The sequence below is a fragment of the Rhinolophus sinicus genome, linkage group LG13, assembly GCF_036562045.2.
Source record: "Rhinolophus sinicus isolate RSC01 linkage group LG13, ASM3656204v1, whole genome shotgun sequence".
Lineage (NCBI taxonomy): Eukaryota > Metazoa > Chordata > Mammalia > Chiroptera > Rhinolophidae > Rhinolophus > Rhinolophus sinicus.
The window spans coordinates 46,850,336-46,873,762 of record NC_133762.1 but is presented as its reverse complement, the minus strand read 5'-3'; the positions used below and the strand labels follow the sequence as shown (position 1 = coordinate 46,873,762).

The 23,427-nt window shown below is 40.6% G+C and overlaps 1 protein-coding gene across 4 annotated transcripts in view; it reads left to right on the top strand.

Annotated features, from left to right (window-relative positions):
- The window catches only part of PAK5 (p21 (RAC1) activated kinase 5), a 291,163-nt gene that overhangs the window by 240,377 nt on the left and 27,359 nt on the right, over positions 1-23,427 (top strand). For all 4 annotated transcript variants that reach the window (XM_074317514.1, XM_019734919.2, XM_074317515.1 and 1 more), the window contains one exon: positions 6,872-7,657. In XM_074317514.1, coding sequence (XP_074173615.1) covers positions 6,872-7,657 — 786 coding nt within the window. The remainder of the gene's footprint in view (positions 1-6,871; positions 7,658-23,427) is intronic.

Genomic DNA, 23,427 nt, shown 5'->3' with positions numbered 1-23,427 from the left:
TAGTTTTCAACAATTTATTTTTAATAAATATTTACATTTTGCAAGCCCCTTTTTGTTAACACTGATTTAACAGTTTTCATTGAAAGAGAGAAAAGTATGTGCTTTCTTTAAGAGTGATACCTTTATATCATCAGTAAACATTTTCAAATGCTGAAAAGGTGATCCAAGAAAACACCATGCCTTAGATACACTATTCGTTTCTTTGAGTTTTGTTTGTTTTGCTCTGTTTTTTACTACTACAGATAAATTTTTCTTCTTTTCAAATATCTTCAACCACACCTTCACTTCTATGGAACTCAGTTTTTATTATCAATAGCTCTAAGTCTCATAACTTCATAATAAGATCATGATGATATGGAAGCGGGTGTACCAAAATGGTGACACCTGCTACAGTCTTCATTTTGATTAAACGTAATAAGTATAACACCTTCATAGGGAATGGGAAAATACTGAACCGTGTAGCCCCCAATAGGCAACTATAACATCACATAACTTTAACACAATATGTATATATATTTAAAATTATATGCGTATATTAAAAACAATCGATATTTAACACCATTCTCTCTCTCTCTCTGTCTCTCTCTCTCTCTCTCTCTCTGTCTCTCTCTGTCTCTCTCTAAAATGCTGAATCCTACTATACTGAAGAAGCATATCTCAGTCTAACAAGTTTTACTATGAAAGTCGCCCTGACTGTAGAAAGTCTAGAAAATACCCCAACCCCATTAAGTACATAGTGTGAACAGTACACCAGCAGAATCATCACCTGGGAGCTTTGTCAAGATCCAGAACCTCAGGCCCTTCCTCAGAACTATATAGACGATGTATTACAGAACTGTACACTTGAAACCTATGTAATTTTACTAACCATTGCCACCCCAAAACATTTAATTTTTTTAAAAAATCTCCCTTTAACAGGATCCTTAGGTGATTTGTTTGCACCTTTAACTTTGAGAAGCATCAGTCTAAACTATAATTAATCCTTAATCTCCCCACTTAGAGATGGCCACTGTCAATATTTTACAGTGTTTTTATTAACCTTTCTTTTCCATATACATCTTTCAGTTTAAATACTGAGAGTCTAATTTCGTTAAATTTTGTGACTTAGACTTTACATTGTTTAAGATACCAACTGTGTTGATAATGATTTGAAAGTATTGCATTATTTTAGGTCTAATACCTAGTATTGAGTATATATATATAACAGTTGTAATTAACTTGAGGTACATCTGTTTAAATTCAAGACATTTGTAGCTAAAGTTACTAATAGTCATTCTTTAAAGTCTACTACATCAATTATTCTTTTTCTTCTAACATATAAAGCTGAGATTTATTTCTTCTATCTATTGCTTGCAGCTTCTTTTTTTCCCTAAATTATTGTCAGCCTAATTTAAAAGTAAATTTTACCCATAAAATAGTTAAATAACTGCCATTTATTAGTGCTTATTTAATGCCAGGAATCATGCCTACTTTTCACACAAATTATTTTATTAAATCATCACATTAACCTTGTAGGTAAGGATTTATGCTCACCATTTTGTGGATGAAGAAACCATGGCTTTAAAAGCTTAAGTAACGTGTGTAATATCACATCACTGTGAGCCTAAGATTCAAAACAAAGATAACAAATATTACATTGTTTAAAAAAAAAAAAAAAAAAAGGTTTCTTACTCAATGGATAGTCTTTATTTTTTCTTGTACATAGCTTTTAACTCATAGCAATGTTATTATTTCTATTTCCATAATAACAAATATAGAGAATTCTATGTATTTAGTTTACTGCTATCGTTTTGCCCATGAACCGAACATAGGTCTCTGGGGATGCTCTAATACCTGCAGAGGACAGCAGACTCCCCACTTCTGAGGCCACAAATTAATGTGTATGCTGAACCAGCAACCTTCTCATCTCTCACAGAAATCTGAATGAACATGTGTGGGGCACAAAAAAAGTTGTGGAATAGCTGTTTGTGATTCTTTGGTTTTCAATTTTCCAAATGTAAGACATTTATAACTCCATTAATGAGAGAAAGGGCTCACCCAAACAGACCTTTATTATGTTCTTGATTAGTCGCTTAAAAAATATTTACAGATAGTATATATAGATGTATAGATATTACAGATATCTATTATAGCTATCTATGGATATTATTGGATGGATAGATAGATAGATGCCTCTTTGGGGCATCTAAATTCCTTTCTCTCAGTATTCTCCAGAAACTAAGTGAGGTTAATTTCAAGTTTGCCCATTCGACTCATTAATGAAATTGGAAGGGTTTTAGTGGGAAAATAAGGAGATTTAAAGAACCTAGCAGTTTCAAAGGAAATATTCAATAATGCTCTGATCTCAAAAGAATCACGCAGTGAAGGATTTTTTTTTTTTTTTTCCTTCTCAATATCTGTGTCCTGGTAGTGAATTTTTCAGCCTAAGAGTCCAGTCTCCATCAAGGCCATTTATTAATTTGCTAAAGATGAACTAACAGATTTTCCAGATATAAATTCCAAAGGAAAAGTGATTGAGATGCTAATTTAATATGAGCATGGACTCCTTTCTTCTGCAATCACAATTACACTCATAGGCCCAAAGCTGGTGACATCTTAACACATTCTGATCATCTCTGTTATCATCTCAATCATTCAGTGAGGATGAGCTAGTAATTACCCACTTTTTTCCTCTATCCAATTACTTCTATTGTTTGCTTCTGGACCTAGCTCATAATTCTCCGCTTTCTGAATACTTCCCAGGATTTTCAGTTTGTTCTTCTCTGATCTTTTCTTTATAATCTTCATGTGTTAACTTGCCTTCATTGATGAGTTATATTTAAATGTTCTTAATTCATTTCATATTTACTCATTTATGTCTACCTGACGGCAGTGTGTTTATTGAGGGCATCAGCATGTTTTAAAACTGCTTTGTAATCCCTCTCCCCATCAGCCTCTACAATTCCTGGGGATTTGAGGGTGTCACTAAATATCAAAATGAGAAATTTTACAAATTAGAAAAAGGGTAATGAGAGAATAAAATTAAATCACATAGCAAGTGTGGCTGAAATTGAGACCAGAACCTAGAATTATCGATATTCTCTGAATTCAACTCCTTGCTAAGGGTAGAGTATGTCATAGAAATATGCTCTTCAGTGACTTATATTTGATGGGTTGTGATGTCACACACCAAGCCTTTGCATTGCCAACTGGTGCTATTTTGTTTAGCTTAAAAGAATCTGAAGAGGACCTTGGAAAGAGAGCTAGATGGGGAGAAAGGACTTGGGTTTCAATCCCAGGTCTGTTACATACCAGTTGGCAAAGTCAACTCTGAGTTTCAGTTTTACTCAGTCAAAGGAAGAGGTGAACTAATTGATCTCTATATATCTTCCAATATTAAGATGCTGGAAATGATTCTGTGGTCCCTGAACTGAATACTTTATGTATTTAGAGATGGGAAGGATGGAGGCAGATAGGAAAGATTAATTGAAATATTATTTAAGATACATAGAATTTACAGAAATGATTTTTTTCTGGGATACACACCCCAAAGATAACATTGAATATGAAAAATTCTAATACAGTTAACTATTCTTAGTCAAGTTCGGAGAAAGTCCGGATAATGGTTTTGCTAAAGAATTATCCAAGTAGGTCCAATAATTCAGAAGATACTTCAAGACGTTGGCATGCCTGACAGTCATTATTCATTTGGCGTATCAGTTAACCCAGATGCCTGGAACTAAAAATACTAGAAAGCTACTTTTTTGGGAACCATGAATATCTTATAACATTTTCTTTGAGTAATCTGCCAATTGTTCATAAAGAGAGAGTAGGAATACACAGAGGGTAATTTCTATCCATAATACTGGCTAAAAAGACTTTTAGTTGATACACTGTGATATATAATTAAAAAGACTGATACTGTTTTAAATTCCTGCAAACAATATTGGAGACCAAAAGTTTAAATCCAGAGAAAGTAACCTTAAGCATGTCTAAGAGGATTTGAAGAACACCCTGAGCAAATAGAAAGAGAAATTGTAACAAATAAAATACACCTGAAATACAATAGGAAGCTGCTCAAATAGACTGGGTATTTTTGAGGGTGAGTTAAATTAGCATTTGTAGTTCATGTATTAGATGTCTGTTTCATTCTTTTCTTTTACTGGGCTGGCTGTTCACCCTTCCCTTTTCATAGGTATTGTTTCTCCCAAGTTCATCTGTTGGAGTAGGCATGGGCATTGTTGCTCTGAGGAAAGGTCCATATATATATATATACACACATATATACATATGTATATGTATATATGTGTGTGTATATATATATATATATATATATATATATATATATATATATCCAAATATATATGCGGTCAGACAATTAGGTTTGCAAACTCGTCCTAGAAAACATGCTACATACCTCATTGCCGAATATCACTATGGTCACGTTCACAGTACTCCCATTGGGAAGATATGCACCAACGCCAGTGCCTAGTCCACCCTTCAAAGCAATTTTGGAACTCTTTTTCTGTAATGGCGCTCAGAGCTGTTGTCGTATTACCCTTGATGTCCTGAATGTCATCAAAATGTCTTCCTTCAATATTTCCTTTATCTTCGGGTAAAGAAAGAAGTCATTGGGAGCCAGATCAGGTGAGTAGGGAGGGTGTTCCAATACAGTTATTTGTTTACTGGCTAAAAACTCCCTCACAGACAGTGCTTTGTGAGCTGGTGCATTGTCGTGATGCAAGAGCCATGAATTGTTGGCAAAAAGTTCAGGTCGTCTAACTTTTTCACGCAGCCTTTTCAGCACTTCCAAATAGTAAATTTAGTTAACTGTTTGTCCAGATGGTACAAATTCATAATGAGTAATGCCTCTGATAGCGAAAAAGGTTAGCAACATCGCTGCAACAAGTTTGTGAAATTAATTGTCTGAATTTGATCAGACAATTCTCTGACAATTCATGATTCTTACATCATGACAATGCAGCAGCTCACATGACCCTGTCTGTGAGGGAGTTTTTCTCCAGTAAACAAATAACTGTATTGGAACACTTGTCAGACCACATGTATATGTGTGTGTGTGTGTGTGTGTATGTATATATATACATATATGTATATATATATATACACACACACATTTGTGTATACATACACACACACATATATATACACACATACATGCATACATAGGGTGCCAAAAAGTGTATATACATTTTAAGAAAGGAAAACTGTATTACAATAGTAATACTCAATATATACCGATAACAAAAGATGAATACATGTCACATTTGACTTCTACAATTACAAGAATTGCTCAAAGTGGTTACCATCAGCGTCCAGACACTTCTGATTACAGTGAACTACTGCTTGGGCAGCATTGATTAAAGTATCCACTTGTATACATTTTTTGGCACCCCTGGTATGTATATACCTATATATATATGAAATATTATACTTTCTCTGGAGGATGCTCCAAGAGAACGTCACCTATTTTGGCTTCAATCAATCAATTTATACCTTTTATACACAAACAGTCACAATTCATGTAATGGAACACTATTCAGTGATGAAAAGGAATCAGAAAAAAATAGGCTATTAATTACAATGTTGCAATGTTATAATGTGACAACCTGGATGAACTTAAATGAATTATGCTAAGTGAAAGAAGCCAGACCACATCCAGACTGTGTGATTTCAGTCATATGATATTCTGGAAAAGGCAAAACTGTAAGGGTAGAAAACAGATCAACAGTACTGAGGTTTGGGGAGAAGGTAGTGTCTGACTAGGGGAAGCTCAGGAGATTTAGGGTTGGGAGAACTAATTTGTATGGCACTGTAATGGTGACCATACGAAGCTTTGTATTTGTCAATACCCATAGAACTTTCCAGCACAAAGAGTGCACTAATGTATGCAATTTTTAAAAAAAATAGTCAACCAGAAGATCAGAGGATCCCAGGATGGAAGGCAGACAGAGACAAAAGAATCTAACTATTACACATATCTGACATAACCTCATGGAAGGGAATGTGGGGAAAAAAAGATGCTAACCTGAGTAACTTTGGAAAACAACAGTGCTTTGAATGGAAACTGTTAAGACTAAAGTCAAATAGAGCTGTACATAAACATTGTACTCTAGTTGGTAAAGCTGTTTTGCATGCTGTATGGGTTAATATTCTGAAACTGCTGTACATGTATATTGGGACTGAATAAGTAAATGAATAACAGATGGTAATCCAAGTTTTCCACTGTCACAGAGGGGGGGTTATAGATAAGTAAGGAGGAAAGCTAGAATGAACCATGTGGTACTAGATTAGATTCAGAGACAACAGTATGAATTCATGTTTAGATTAATATAGATACAGATAGACATAACTACAGATGTGTGTACATACAGGGGTAAGTATACACACATAACATTTCCTAGCTCTGTTCGTGCTTACGGTTTTGCAAATAACCTGGATAATGAATGTAAAAATATAGTAAATATGCCCTTTCTGACCAAACAGTTATAGACTGTTAAAATTATAATCAGCAGCTTATGGTTAGCTGGTTAGGGTTTATTATTTACATGGAGGAACAAAGGGAGGGGATTTCCCATGAAGTGGTAAATAAGACAGTGATAGCCTATAGAGTCTTCTAAATGGCTTTTTGATGTTTAATCGATATCTCTATTGAGATAGGTAAGGTAAATTTGCAATTTCAGATTATTGTTTAATATTTTATTTATTTCACCACTGAAGTTAATCACCAGTGCTTTTTAAATCACTTTTTATGAAATGTTCCTGGGGTCTGTTTTCCTCTGGTTTAAATTGGATGGAGTGGGCGTGGGATTCCTCCATCAACTTGAAAGCCTGAAACATTTTCTTTAAACAGTATTCCCTTTATTATTCCCAGACAATCGTTAGAGGAAACAAACCCTGCAAGGAAACCTCCATCAACGGCCTTCTGGAGGATTTCGACAACATCTCCGTGACTCGCTCTAACTCCCTAAGGAAAGAAAGCCCGCCCACTCCGGACCAGGGAGCCTCCTGCCACGGTCAAGGCCACCGCGAAGAAAACGGCTTCATCACCTTCTCACAGTATTCAAGCGAATCTGATACCACTGCTGACTACGCCACGGAGAAGTACCGCGAAAAGAGCCTCTACGGAGACGATTTGGATCCGTTTTACAAAGGCAGCCATGCGGCCAATCAAAATGGGCACGTCGTGAAAATGAAACACGGGGACACCTACTATTCTGAGATGAAGCCTTTGAAATCCGACATCGCCAGGTATCCCGTTGATTATCACGCACACCTGGGCTCCCTGAGCAAACCAAGTGGGTACAGTGACTTCACGTGGGAATACCAGAGAGCCTCCAGCAGCTCCCCTCTCGATTACCCGTTCCAGTTCACGCCTACTAGGACTGCAGGGACCAGCGAGTGCTCCAAGGAGAGTCTGGCTTACAGCGAAAGTGAATGGGGACCCAGCCTGGATGACTACGACAGGAGGCCAAAGTCATCGTACCTGAATCAGACGAGCCCTCAGCCGGCCATGCGGCAGAGGTCCAGGTCAGGCTCGGGCCTCCAGGAACCGATGATGCCCTTCGGAGCAAGTGCATTTAAAACCCACCCCCAAGGACACTCGTACAACTCCTACACCTACCCTCGCTTGTCAGAGCCCACAATGTGCATTCCAAAGGTAACGTCCACTGCCCCCTTCCTTCAAGTGTGCAGGACCCTGCACAAAGCGGGTGCTGGCACGACCGCCTTATACAGTCCGATTCTCAAGGGCTGGCTTGCTTTGTACGTGAGAGTCCGTGTTGAAATTCTGTCTGATTTCCTTACAGGAGCCCCAAGGGCAGAAAATTTAGGGCAAGACACATTTACTTATTAAATTAAAAGTCTTTTGGGATGTACTATGGGGTTTCTGGTAAAAAGGCAAAAAATCTTGTGTATTTGAAAGCTATTCTGATATACTAATGATAAAATTATGATGTGCTCCTCTTGGACTAAGTTCTTTGTTAAGGAGTGTGTGATTGTAGATCACTAGGTGGAATAATACAGTGGCTCCTGCATTCTGACAAAATTTATTTGGATCTGCAGGAAAGGAAAAAAAAAATCAGGATAACGTGGTAAGTTTTTAATAAAGTTGATTTTATTCAACCCAAGGGACGATACTTTATTTTGACAGTGTGTTCTTTCTACGGTTTTGGTGTTGAAATGTCATTTTTGTATGAAATTTAGGTATGATTGATAGAAGTTGGTTGCTGGACCTTTTTCAATGTGCTTTTTATTTTGTTTTGTTGTAACTCTTCTATAGGTAAAAATTTCTTTTAGTGTTAGCCACTGCAAATTTGCTTTGGAAATTGACTAGTCCATGGTACCCCAAAGTTTGGGGACCATTGTTGGAGAAGTCACTGAACCTACAAGCACAGACTTTGCAAAATACCTTCGAGAATGTGCAAGTGGTTTATTTTCCCACAGTAACTTAGAAATGTTTTTGCTACGTCACCTGTATAGCAAAGTGAAAATGGAGCATTTGGTGATGGGCTGTGGATTCCAGAGGTCTCAAGCCAGTTGAGAGGGACATGACTTCTGATGGCGTGATCATGTACATTTGTGCCAAATGCTCTCTCTTTAATAGCTTGAGGGACTGCAAACTCTGGAAGGCAAGCTTGCCTGCATTCATCTGCCTTATTGATTGTAGTCAATATTTTTCCTCTGCTTATTATTTTTTATAAACCCAATCCAAGATATTGAAGAGAAGTCTTTTAAGGACATGCTGGGAATAACTTAAGCCATGCTTTAGGAAAAAAAACAAAACAAAACAAAAAAACTGTCACTTTAGTTCCCAATATATAAACTTAAAAATAAATTTTGAAGAAATAAAGACCTGAAACATATACCTCCAGTTAAAATGTAAATATTGAGATGTTTCTCATCTCACTGTTATTTATTTGGACTACCAGGGTCAGAGTTTCGTGACTGCCTTTACTTCCTCTGTTCTTGCCAGGGCAATTGTTGGAAAGAGGTCTATCTAATTGATCAACAGACAAAAGCTATATGAAGCCATACACATGTATCATGATGCGTGAGGTAGTTAATTCGCTTTCTGTTCATATCACTCGCCTGAGGGAACCTCTTCATAGTTCTAGAGTGAAATAAAGGAGCCAAGGACGTTCTGTAGCTGAATCTACTTACATCCTCAGATTTTTGAACATCAGTGGTTACTTTATATATCAATAAAGAATGTGATTTTTTTCAGCTTTATTGAGGTATAACTGACAAAAATTATAACACATTTAAAATGGACAACATGATTATTTGACATATGTGTACATTGTGAAAGGATTCTCCTCCGAGTTAATTTAGACCTCTATACCTCACATATTTACTTTTTTTTCCAGTGAGAACATTCAAAGTGTACTCTCTTAGCAGATTTCAACTATACAGTACAGTTTTATCAACTATAGTCACCATGTTATACATTAGATCCTCAGACCTTATAACTGCAAGTTTGTATCCTTTACCAGCTTCTCCCTTTTTCCCCACCCCTCAGCTCCTGCCAACCACTTTTCGACTTTCTGTTTCTGTGAGTTCTACCTTGTTTTTTTAAGTGTCTCCGTATAAGCGATACTATGTAGTAGTTGTCTTTCTCATCTGGCTTATTTCACTTAGCATAATGTTCTCCCGGTTCTTCCATGTTATTGCAAATGGTAGGATTTCCTTCTCTTTTTAAGGCTGAATAATATTCCATTGTATGTATATTTTCTTGATGCACATTTCCTTGATCCATTCATCTGCTGACAGACACATAGGTTGTTTTCATACCTTGGCTATTGTTAATAATAGTGTAGTAGGCATGGGAGTATAACTATCCCTTCCAGATAATGTTTTTTTTTCCCTTTGGATATATACCCAGAAGTGGGATTGCTGGATCAGATGGTAGTTCTATTTTTAATTTCTTGAAAAACCTCCGTACTATTTTCCATAGTGGCTGTAACAGTTTACATTCCCGCCAACAGTGCACAAGGGTTCTGTTTTCTCCATATCCTTGTCAACATTTGTTAGCTCTTGTCTATCTGATAATGGCCATTCTGACAGGTGTGAGGTGATAACTCATTGTGCTTTTGATTTGTATTTCCCTAATGATTAGTGATGTTGAGCACCTTTTTTATGTACCTGCTTGTATGTCTTCTTTAGAAAAATATCTATTCAGGTCCTTTGCCCATTTTTCAATGGGTTATTTGGGTTTTTGGACTTTTTTTCTGTATAATTGTAGGAGTTCCTTGTATGTTTTGGATGTTAACTCCTTATCAGATGTGTGGTTTGGAGATATTTTCTCCCATTCCATAGGTTTCCTCTTCATTTTGTTTATGGTTTCCTTTGCTGAGCAGAAGTTTTTAGTTTAATTTAGTCCCATTTGTTTATTTTTGCTTTTGTTGCTTTGTTGTTGGTACTTAATCAAGAAAATTATTGCCAAGACCGATGTTGAAAAGTTTATCCCCTATGTTTTCTTCTAGGAGCTTTATGGTTCCAGGTCTTACATTCAAATCTTTAATCCATTTTGAGTTGATTTTTGTGTATGTTATAAAATAGGGGTCCAATTTCATTCTTTTACACATGGCTATACAGTTTTCCTAGCACTATTTATTGAAGAGACTATCCTTTCCCATTGTATAGTCTTGGCTCCTTTGTCAAAAATTAATTGACTATGTGTATGCGTGTGTTTTTTTTCCTGGGCGCTCTATTCAGTTCCACTGATATGTGTCTGTTTTTATGCCAATACTATACTGTTTTGATTACTATAGCTTTGTAATATAGTTTGAAATCAAGAAATGGGTTGCTTCCAGCTTTGTTCTTCTTTCTCAGGGTTGCTTTGGCTATTCAGGGTCGAATATGGTGTGTGTGTGTGTGTGTGTGTGTGTGTGTGTGTCTATGTGTGTGTTATATTTGAATGCTTGTATTAGGGAGCTGTTTTAGGTCATGGTCATAGAGAAAATTTTGTCTAGAAGCTGTAACCTTTCAGCTGTGAAGCCATATTTGGCCCATTGACATTTTTAACCCACCCAATAGTCATTTTCAACATCTGAAAATCAAGATACTTCATTTAGAAATCTCAACTTCTGGGTTTCAGGTTTCCCTTGAAAAAATTAAATAAATAAATGGAATGACCTAGTATCCCTAAGCCAGCTTTTTCACACAGCATTGGAAATAGAATTGGCTGGAGGTGAAGGCTGCCCTATTGGAAGGGACAGGCCCTGCCCCGGGCCCTGCCCAGCCCACTTCATTCACTTTTCCAATTAGCCTAATACTTGCAGGCATTTGGGATTTAATATGACCACCAGCAACCCCTGCCCACTCATTTCACAGGAGGTAAACTGAGGTCCAGAAAGTCACATGGCACACTGAGGGTTTCATAGTTAGTTGGCTGCAAACCAAGGACAAGTATCCAGGTCTGGTATTTCTCCTAAATCCAGTATTTTCCCCATTATATGAGCATATGTTATTTCAGGGGTTCAAGTGCACTTGCCAGTAAAATGCAGAGGTCCCAACGGCCACCAACTTTAGGCTAAGTGGAAGAATAGGAAGAGAATGGAAAGAAGGAGCGAGGGAGGGGATAATTTGCTCTTTCCTTGCCAACTCCCTCTTCTTGCAGACCTCCGAATATAAGGCAAAGCAAACCTCTCCCAAAATCTGGTTTTGTTAAACCCAGAAACAATGGAGAAACTACTGTAGCTCAGAGAAAAATAACAGTTCTACCACGAGTTTTTCAGCTTTATAATCAGGACCCCAAAGGAGCAAGCTACTGTTCCACATTTCGCAGGAGACCCATGAGAAATTCACAAGCATGTTTAGTGAGGATGGGAGGCGGGAGGCTTGTTAGTAATTAAAACGTTTACATGATGAAAAATATAACGTCTCTCTGCAAAGACTTAGGTGCCTGTGTACTCTTAAAAATCTACCAACTACATTTGGATTTCCTGCTGAGGGAAGAAAGAGCGATCACGACTCAGATGATTTGGCTTTGCCTCATGGAAAATCCTAGAGGCTGATGGGTCACGTTCACATTTCCAATAATAAGAGAAACACGAATCCAGATAGAGCACAAATGAGGAGTGTGTGTGTGTGTGTGTGTGTGTGTGTGTGTGTGTGTGTGTGTTTGACACCAGTTTTACATTTTGGCATAAAGGGAAAAAAATACTAGTAACCCACAATAAAAAAAAATAAAAAAAAATAAAAACTCCTCCAATGTTCTCTAACCACCTGATTTTCCTGTTGACTTGCCAGGAATCAAGGATGTTATGAAATCTGTAGATACTGGCATTCATGTCCCTACTTTTAAATGTTTTTTTTACTGGGGCTTAAGCACATGAAACCTTGGGGGGAGGTGAAATAAAGCCAAACAAGATCCATATAGCACCATTCATGCCACAGAACTATTAAAACAGCCAGATGTGGAGAGAGAACACCTTCTACCCTCCTCTGCAGACAACTCTGCCTCACAGGGAGGGAAAATGGCTGGAGATACTGTCACCATGCATCCATGTGTTTGGTTTTACTCATTCTGTTGCTCTCCAGGTACTAGGCAGCTGTCTGCTGAAGCATCTTATCTGGTTCAGCACATCCATTCCTTGCTCTGGCTCCAGCCCCTGGAAGCCCCCAAGGAAATCTCAGTTCTGCCAGTTCACTCAGTATCTCACTGTGTACCAGATACGTGCTTTGCCTTGTTGCACCTCAACGCCCTGTGAAGCAGGTATCTTGTCCCCTTTGTCCAGATGAGGAAACTGAGGCTTTGAGAGGCTCAGCAACAGCCAGGTTAGGCAGCTCAGAGCAGAGCTGAGACCCAGCTTTCTGGGCTCTGTCCCTTCATCAGACATTGGATACATCCCCAGAAACAGCTTCTGTGGATGCCAGGCATTAGCCCGGCTTCTTACAAGCTCCTTTTAACACCTGCAGCAATGATGTCCCCTTGGATTGCATCATCCTGTCTCACTGTATAGCAAGATTTCTCAACCTTGACACTATTGACATTTTGGGTTTGATAACTCTTTGTTGTGAGGGGTGGGGGCTGTCCTACGCACTGTAGGATGTTTAGCAGCGTCCCTATTCTCTACCCACTAAATGCCAGTAGCACCCCTTCCTCACCTGTAACAACCAAAACATCTCCAGGCACTGCGAAATGTCGTATGGAGAACGGTGAGCAAAAGCAGCCCCAGTAGAGAACCACTGTTCTATAGCTACCGTATCTCAAGTACTTTTTGGCAATTTAGGCAGTAGTTTCTGGAGATAAACTCCCTGGGTTTGAGTCCTGTTAGTGCCACTATAACTGGGTGAATAAACTGCGCTACCCCTTTTCTATGAACTGGGAATGAAGACCATCTTTGCCTCATCATGTTGTGTGAGGGTTAAATAAGTTAATGACAACCGCCTAATTATTAATACGCAGAGTCTATACACATCAGTCTGTGTGTAGCATGTGGACGGATGAGGGCTGTGATATGCTGTGGCTTACCTTATGCCAGCGCTGTGCTTAGCATTTAGCAGACATGACCCAATGTAGTCCACACGACGACTCTAGAAGAATTCAAGAGCATCTCCCTTTTACTATGAAGAAGCTGAGACTCAGACACTAAATCTTGATGGACTTCCCAAGGATGTGAAAGCAAACAGCTGAGCCAGGATCCAAAAATGGTTTTGTTTGACTCCGAAGTCTGTGTATTGTGGACCATTCCCATTTCCACGGAAGAAAACCAAGGAGCAGAATGATGAATACGAGGCCTCAGGGCCCAGTTGCACACACCACAGGTAGCCCTCACCGTGCTGGTGAAGAATGGGTGATGACTCACAAACGGGATGCACTTTATTCTGTCTGTTCTTGATAGGATGGAATCTTCTGAGAAGTTCCTTAGTGTCACCCAGGCTGTAATTTGTGGGTAAAAGCGGGAACCATGGGCTTCAAAGGAAGTATTAGGAGTAGAGATCCTTGAGACTCCTACACACTCACTCTATTTTGAGTGACCGTCTTACTCAATTTTATAAAAGACTGTCCTGAATTTCTTACCCATTCCGGGAGGCATTTAAGAGCACAAGTTCTAGAATCAGATGCCCAAGATTCGAGCACTTACTAGCTCTGTGATCTTGTCTGTGCTTCAGTTCCCTCATCTGTAAAGTGGGGTGTTTCAGTACCTACTTTGAACTTGTCCTGAGGATTAAAAAGGCTTAATAAATGTAAAGGAGTTAAAACATGGCAGGCACTCAGTGTTAGCCCTTATTCCCAGGAATATTTCTGGTTAGAAAACACGTTACCAATATCTGCTAACACCAACCATAGAAACGTCCTGTTTGTGTAATCCTTTGCACATTTTCCAAGTACGGGAACGAGTTCTATCTGACTTCACCCTCACATCCACTCTGTGCAGCCTAGTAAGTACTATTGTCCTCACTTTAGAGATGTGGGTGACAGAAGGCTGTGTGACTCCTCAGGACCATGCAAAGCCTTTGGGGCTGAACTGGCCTGAGGATCCCAGTCCCACCCTCTTGCCCCACCCCCCACCCCCAGTGCTTGCTGTGCACTCTAGAATGGACAGGAAATTCTCAGACCCCTGTGGAAGCCAGAGGCTAGGCGAGAACAGCAGCATTAAAGCGAGAACCATCATAACATAGGTGTATAGTTATGACAGTTCTTGCCAAACAGTCAGCATTTTATCCCTGTCATCGCCTCTGCACAGGGCAGCAAAGTGACCATTGCTGCAGCCCAGGATGTCCCAAACAGATGGCATATTAAGGGGTTCTGAGTGAAGCGAGAGGATTCAAGAAGAATGGTGGCACGATTCCCCAGACCTTTCTTCTGGGGTCACCAGCACAATGGTTTTTCACAGCCCAGCTAGCACTTTGCATTCCCTGGAAAGAAGCAGTTGAACTAACGTGCTCAGCCTTCCTGCATCAATAATTTAACAACTCACCATTCTGTGTGGCACTTGCCAGGCCCAGATGCAGCCAAGACTCCAGGAACAAGACTGCAGCTTCTTGTCTACTAAGGATTCCAGCAGAACACCTTTCCGAGATCCTGTAGGGGCCTGATGGGCAGTGAAATGCCAATGCTGGCAAAATCTGAGGGGCCGCACCAAAAAACATGAGGGGCAGGAGGCGATTGAAAGAGAGAGAAGTGCTTACTATAACAATGGATATTATTGCCTTTAGATTTTTTTCTTTGTCTACAGGCTCCTGTAGGATGTTCAGTAAGGCTCATAAAACACCCAAAGAGGTGATTCTCTAACAGCTGTTCCTTCTGATGGAGACTTGAGCTGTCCTTTGCATATAAATGGACTCATCTTCCCACAAATGTTCTTGTGGTTCACAGTAAATGGTGTTTTGGTCATTATAAGTGGGCGTTCCCATTACCAAATTAAAAACAAAATGAGTTTCACCTGGCCCTGACACATTTGAACCACGTTCTGTGGCAGTGAACCAATCTCCTGAGACTCTTACTTGTCCTTGTTACTGCTGGCGGTGACAGATCGCCAGAGTAATCTGCTCTTGAATAGAGGATGCATTCTTCGAGTTTGGAGCAGCAACCTTGAGGGGGTAACTGGATAAACTGATTCAGAGGTGGAGGAAGAGCCAGAAACACCCGTAAGCTTGAGCATGCTGATCACAGATCTATTCATTTCTTCAAATTTCTAGGGTTTGCCTATATATAGGGGTCGTGAGCCTCTTGTCCAAACTCTCCTCAGTGTTCACTTGCCATATATTTTGTGCACAGGTAGGGAAGGTAGGGAAGTACATGACTTCTAACTGTGTGCCGTAAGGGGTAAATTCCTACATGCCTAAGTAGGAATCTGATGTCGTGCTGTGGGAGGTTGGCTTGCAAAAACACTAAATATGGTGCATGGCTTTCTGCTCCATGCAGTTTGGAAATACAGCAAGTGTCTGACCACCCAGAAGTTAACCTACTTCCCATGTGCCCTGCATCAGGACCTTAAGGAGACACCTTGGTTCGTTTGGTCCTCCAGGGCCTGCTCATGACCACGACTCAGTGGCAGTGATGATGCACGGTTGCGTCTTTTACTGACATGGAAAGTCAGCTCACATCGTGTGCTGTGTCCCTTTGTCATTTGGCCAGGGCGAGTATAATACGCTATGAATTAGGGCTACTCCATTTTGTAAGTGAAAATAAGTAATTGGGAGGAAACTGACCATGGCTGGGCACGTGTCACAGTTTTGCCTCAAGCAGGGACAGCAGCTACTGTTTTATTACTATTATGATGCAATTGGAGATGGAACAATTCCCTAACACCCTGCAATCTGAGAGACTGGTGCGCTCAGGACAGCAATCATCTCAGAGGAGTAGCAGAGGCTGGAAACTCCAGGATGGAGACACATGAGCCCATTGGCCATAGGCCAGGCTGTCTGCCCCCCAATCTGAGCAAGCAGGGACTAGCCCCCATCAGCAACCTTCCTGCCCGAGGCAGAGAGAATTAAAATCGCAGACCATAACCAGAGGGACACATGAGAGTAAACACACATTTGAGTCACAGAGTTTAATGAATCCCCTTCCCCTCATTACCAGGCTCTAAAATGTTTCTCCAGAGAAAGCCACTTATTGATTTTCTCTGGAATTCTTACAAGAAGCCATTTTCCTTTCCCAAAGCCATGGCTGGTTCTCTTACATTTCCATTTGAGTCAAGTAAGGACCATTTAAGTTGTCCTTTTCTTGCTCAGATACTAGAGGTCTATGATTCACTTTTATCCTGCATTTGATTTATGTAAAGCAAGCAGCCCCCCATCTGGCTTTTTCATTTTGGAAACGAGCAGTCTCTTTGCTTTATTGTACCCTGAAAAGGTCTATTGGAGCATCACACTCAAGCACTGGGACCAGCTGCCTCCAGTCCCTGTAACTGCGGGAAGTGGAAAGGGAGACTCTCCATCCTTCACGGAACATTCCACAGTCCCCATTCTGTGGGTACCGAGTTACGCCACACACACACACACACACACACACACACACACACACACACACACACACACACACAGAGTCCAGCACAATCCAGCCACAGGCCTCTCTGTCACCAGTACATAAGGCCATGCTGACATATAGATGCTGCAGCAGGATTTTTTTCCCCTTCTTTTCTTCCTCCTTTCACCCTCCCCCTACCAAGCCTTTTTTTTCAGCCTTGGCATAAAATGGTCAAATGATGTTCTACTGCAGAATTCAATTTCACAGTTCAGTTAGGTCCTTGATTACACTGCCAAATTCAGATTAATGTGCCTTTAACTAACATGGATCAGGGGAATTCTGGCTGACAGCCAGCTGTAATCGGAGCAATTGATAGCTGTGTAGAGTTTTATGCCCTGTCCACCCCAGCGCACCACTGGTGAAATTGATTGATTAAAGGAATTCATTGCTATAATTATTTATAATTTTGATACATCACAAGCCTGTGTCTGACCCTATCCTTGGAGATGTGCGCACTGTAGAAGGGTAGTCTGGCAAAGTTGTTAACTGGGGATTATTTATTCCCATATAATACAGACTTTTTCTTTCTGTCTTTTTTTTTTTTTTTTTTTTTTTGCCCTTCTTATTTCTTTATTAGGTTTGAATAGAAACAAGAAAAAGCACATTTATTTAAGAATAAATTTATATGGTATACTAACAGGTATCAGGAAGCTGAAAAATGAATATATGTTATTAACCATTTTAAGGAAGAAGGAAACCAAGACTGTTTGTATGTTCTTTCAGTATTTTTAAAGATTCCTGTAAATAGAGGATTCCTTCTCAGAATGTATGTGAGTTTCAAGGACAATTAGTGGCCTTGGAACAGCAGCTAAGCAGTTTATCAGACTGGATGAAAATTTGCAAAACAATCTAGTCTTCTCTTATTACATCTTGCCATATGGAAATTCCCCTTAAAAGTGTGCCGACCATGGTCTCATTTGTATGAAGTTACTTTTTCACAAAAACACAGGACTGTTCTCTTCAGAGGAGTGAAGAGAAGCCATCCTGGTCTCTCTTTATTGTTTTTCTGTCCTGCATTTCAACTGCCCACCCCTGCTCCTGTTCCCGAAACGTTGCAATAAGGTCTTCGAAGATAAACTACTTGCATTGATCTTTTGGAACTAGTTTGGGGCATGAGTGGTGGGAGGTACATTGGATTTGCTTATTAAATATCTATCTTGTGTTCATCCAATTCCACTTCATTGCAGTTTTACTAAATGATTAATCCCTGTATCTCTCTCAAGATACTATAGGCCTGCTCATATGGACGCCATATGTGCTCCTTTTTGTCTAGAATATATTCGGAAATTAGGTTGTAGAAAGGTTGCACAGTTCAAGCTTTCCTTCTTTTCAAGTCTTTTATACATGGGTTGAATATGTGTGTATATGCAAAACAGTACATATGGACAAATTCATCATTTATGTTTCACTCACTTCCAAATATAGGATTTCATGGGAAAGGTGACTTAGAGTAGGACAATTAAATAATTATGGCAGTTTAAGTGCCATTTACTAGGGCCTGGAGGCCTTGTTATAGAAGAAAACTTGGGCTTTCTTTCTTGGAAGAACCCAGAGAAGAAAGTTTGGGCATTGTAGTCAAACACAAAGTTCTGCTCTGGCCAAAGCAACACTGAAAGTGATGAATTATGTACGTAGATGAACAATTCATTTTACTGTGATGACTCTTCCTTTTCTGTATATATTGAACTGATTTCTCTAGGCCAAGCCTGTTTAAAAAAAAAAAAAAAAAAAAAAAAACCTTAATTTTTCTTCCATCTCCCTCCTCCAGACATTATCATCCATCACTTTTCTGGCCCAGCTCTTGGATTCTGCTCCAGGACGCTCAGACATCTGGACCCCCAGGGGAACACCCTAGCCAGGCGCTGGCCCTGTAGTTGTCACTCCACACTGTGCCCACCTCTGTCCTGTCCCTGTCCACCTTCTAATCATTGAAGGATATCTCTGAGACAGTATCAAGCGCCCAAGTGCTCCAGTAAGACTGTCTGGGTTTGAATTCTAACTCTGCTTCTTAGCTTTGAGACCTTTGCCTGACATACTTAAACCTACCATGCCTAGGTTTTCTTATCTGTACAATGGAGCAATTATAGGGCCTCCCTCATTGTGTAACTTGAGATTTAAATGCAACCAGGTATATTAAGTGCTTAGAAACCTGGCACATGGAAAGCGCTCAACAAATGTCAAGTATCATTATTGATATTAGTATAACGTTATCTATCCTGCAAGGGTAGACTTCCAACAGAGTAGGTGATTAATGGGAGGGGCCCAGTAAAATGCCCCTACATTTTATCAAAGAGAGAGTGTTCAGCCTTGAGTACACAGACCGGGGACATGACAACAAATGGTAGAAATGCCAACACAGTGAGAAAGCGGGCCTGTGGGGCCAGTATACTGAGAAGGTGGGATATCTATCTAGACACCCTCCCACTGGGAGTGAAAGAGAGACCTGAGCAGAAGAACTGAATGGTGTAATCTTCTTGGGACCACAGGGCCACTTGCCTTGGATTACTTGGGGGCAGTTTCTCCTCCCCGAGCCTCAGTTTTATCAGCATTAAAGAGGAATAAATTCTCCTTGCTTGACTCTCAGAGAAAAAAAGAACGAGGGCTGCCACCAATGTGCAAGCCAGTGATACTCATCATCATGAAACCCACAGCTGAGTCATCAAGACCCAACTGAGGGCCATGGGTCAGCCACATGGTGGCCACAAACAGGGTCGCTCATGCATTTCTGCTTCACAAAGACAGCTATCTGTCCACCATCTTCTCCTTGAATGGATGGTAGCCCAAAGGGGAGGCCATGTGTTCCCTCACTCGAGGCAAGCAGTCAGTTGTCCCTTGACGAGTTCACTTTGAGTTTGGTTCCAAAAATTGTCGCTTTGTGATAGTGGTTGCTCCTCATCCATCACTTTTTTTGAGACTCTGCACCTTTTACCAGCAGGCATGAAAAACAACACCACTGTTTTGTCTCAAAAACCTAATTTCAAAGACATTTAGCTTCCAGTGAACAACTCTGCATTCTGTCTGACTAGAAATTGTCCCCTTCGTGCAGGCAAGCGTCCTCTTCTTTATGTCACATGCTGGCGGTTGGGCCTAGCCTCTGATAATGCCGCTGACAGTCAATAAAGAAGAAAAGTGGCCTAATGCAGTGTGGAGTGGTGTTTGTGATCCCTACAGGGTACAGCTTTTTTTGTTAGTATTATTTCTAACATATCTTCAGAGATCAGTTATCCAGGCTTGTGGAAATGAATTCAATTCTGCTTAAAGTACAGGAGCAAATCCTCCAAGGAAGACACTAAGAGATAATGGCGTGTGATGGCCGCCAGGGTATACTTTCAAAAAAAGAAGTCACAGACCCCGTTTCTACTCACACACTGGCCTTGTGACTAGCCTGGGCTTGGCTAATCTTGAGCTTAAAGGGAGAACCCAGTTGTTTAATTTACACTGACATTTTACTCCTCCTATCACGTATATACACAAGTTTCCCTTGTGTGTGGCCTGAATCCAGGGGCTTAGAAAAAAAATCAGCTTGATTTCAAACATAACACTTTAATTCTAATGCAGTGTTCAAAACATTATAATTAAATAATCACATTGCTTGTTTTGAGGATTAATGTATAGGTATATATAGGCCACTGGTATACTGTTCATCTTCTATAAATGCTAGCTATTTTATTAATAGCATGGTTACTATTTATTTTTCTTTCCTACTGCTGTGTTAAGCACTTTATATAATAATACCACCACCCAGAATGTATCGGATAGTCACTGTTCGAATCCTTTGATGTATATTCAGTCCTTTAGAGTTCGCAATGACCTAAGGCAGTAGGTATTATTCTTATTACTCCCTTTTTACAGATGAGAATACTGAAGAACACAACGTTTAAATAACTTGCCCAGTGTCACAATTTGTAAACAGCAGAAAAATATTTTGAGCGCAGAGTCTGTTTTCTTAAATGCTAGATTGTTCTAGGTTGCCAGTTAAGCCTCATAAAAGCCCTGTGAGGAAGGTATTATGATCCCCATTTTACAGTTGAGGAAACTGAGATTCAGAGAGGCTAAGTGATTTGACTAAAGCCATCAGAGTCAGAATTCAACCCTACGTCTGTCCCTGAAAAGCACGTATTCATTGTCTCTGCTCTGCAATCAGGGCAGGGCCCTGGCTTAGCAGCTACTCTGGTCCCTGCTGGATGGTGGGAGGCTGTCTGAGTGGTAAACTCACCTGAGTGTGGTATTCTCAAGGCCAGGAAAGGCTGCATTCCTGGCTGTAGAGCAAGGCGGCACTGTCACATGGGAGTCAAAGAACAGTGCAGAAGAACTGAGAATGGTGCCATGGTAGCAATTTGAAGAGGTCCACTGTGGGCAGATCTTGCTCTCTGACTTGTGGGATAGGCTTCTAGTCAAGCTGTGTGACGGAGCAGGAGCTTGGGCTACCCACCTTCGTCCACGTGACCACCATGTTGCCAGACCCAATGAGGAACATGCCCCATCCTACTTCACTTCTCAGTAGCATTTGACATGGTTCATTACTTCTCCCTTCTCAGAACACGTTCTCCTTTGGCTCCAGGGCACCCTAGTCCCTTAGTTTCTTCCGTGCCTCACTGTCTACTCCTTCTCTGTTCCTTTTTGCAAGATCCTCCTGCTCTTTCTGGTCTCTAAATGTTTGAGTCCTTGGACCTTCTCTTACACACTCAACATCATGGCTGTAATAACAACTAAATACTGATCAGCTTCACGTCTGTAACCTCAACCCTTCCCTGGACTCAAGGCATGTCTTAAGTTGCCTATTGCCTAATAACTCTCTCAAACTTAACATGGCCCTAACAGAACTCTTGTTTCCTACCATGTATTAGTTATCTATTGCTGTGTAACAAATTATCCCCAAACTTAATGGCTTCAAACAACAATACACACGTATTATCTCACACCGTTTCTGTGCATCTTGTCACTGTGACTAGCTTAGTTGGGTGATTCTAGCCTTGAGTCTCTCATGGGGTTGCAATCAAGGTATCAGCCAGGGCTGCAGTCATCTGAGGGCTTGACTGGGGCCAGAGGATGACTGCCAAGATCGTTCCCATGGCTGGAGGAAGAAGGCCTCATTTTCTAGCTGGCTCTTGACAGGAGGCGTTGCCAAGAATCCTTTCCATAGAATTCTTAATTGTTGTCATGGCAGCTGGAGAAAGCCAGAGCAAGTGATCCAAAGGCAAAGGCAAAGAAGACACTGTCTTTTTTGGCCTCAGAACACACTTAACCAGCACTTCCATCAGATTCTTTCGTTCACACAGATCCACCTGATAGAGCGGAGACTGATTACCACACCCCACAAACCTGCTCCTTCTGCTGTGCTCCTCCAATCATTAAATCGCCTGTTGCTCAGGCCAAACTTCTGGGAGTCTGTCTGAGTCGTCTCTTTCAGATTCTAATCCAATCCATCAGCAAATCCTGTCAGCTCTCTCTTCAGACCCTACCCTGGGTCCCACCATTTCTCACCACATCTACAACATCCACCCTAATCTCAGCCCACACTGACTGCAGTAAGCTAACGGGCATCCTTGATTCCACTCTTACCACCAGTCTCTTGTCCAGCAGCCAGAGTCCAGATCATGTCACTCCCCTCTGCTCAGCAACCTCCAGTGGCTCCCACCTCACCCAGAGCAGCGGCCAGCGGCCTTGCCACAATCTTCATGATCAGGTTCTGTGCTGCTTCTCTGTTCATCTTTCCACACTGCCCCCCTCTCCACTCCAGGAGAGCGTCCATGCTTTTCCTCAAGTCCATATGCTCCTCAGAATCCTGCCTGTGCTGCTCCTTCTGCCTGGGCCACCCCCTCCCCACACAGTCTAGGGCTTGTTCCCTCAGTTCAGCCAGGTTTCTGCTTTAATGGCATCCCCTCAGAGCAGAAAGCACTAATTGCTTTCCTGTGCAAGATGGCCTCCCGTTACTCTCAACCCCTTCACTCTGCTTTATTTTTCTTCATATCACTATGACTACTGGACCACATACTGTGTATGTATTAGTTTTCTTATATATCAACTGTCTCCTCCTCTAGAATGTAAACTCCAGGAAAGCAGAAATACTGTATTTTTTTTTATTATGGCTGGATATTCCTATGGCACCTGAAATGGTGCCAGCACATAATAGTTGCTCAACTATTAATTTGTGGAATAAATAAATTAATGAATGTACTACCTGCTACCTGGTAGCAATCAATTCATCTAGAACAGTGCCACCCAATAAAACTTTCTGCCATGGTGGAAATGTTCTATATCTGTGCTGTCTGATGTGGTGACTATTTTTAAAAAATGCTTAAAATGTGACTAATATGACTGAGGAACTGAATTTTTTATTTTAATTTTATTTAATTTTTATCAACTTCTATTAAATAGCCACATGTGGTCAGTATCCACCATATCATAATAGACCTAGATCTTTGGCGTGGATGGGGTGGGGAGGGGGC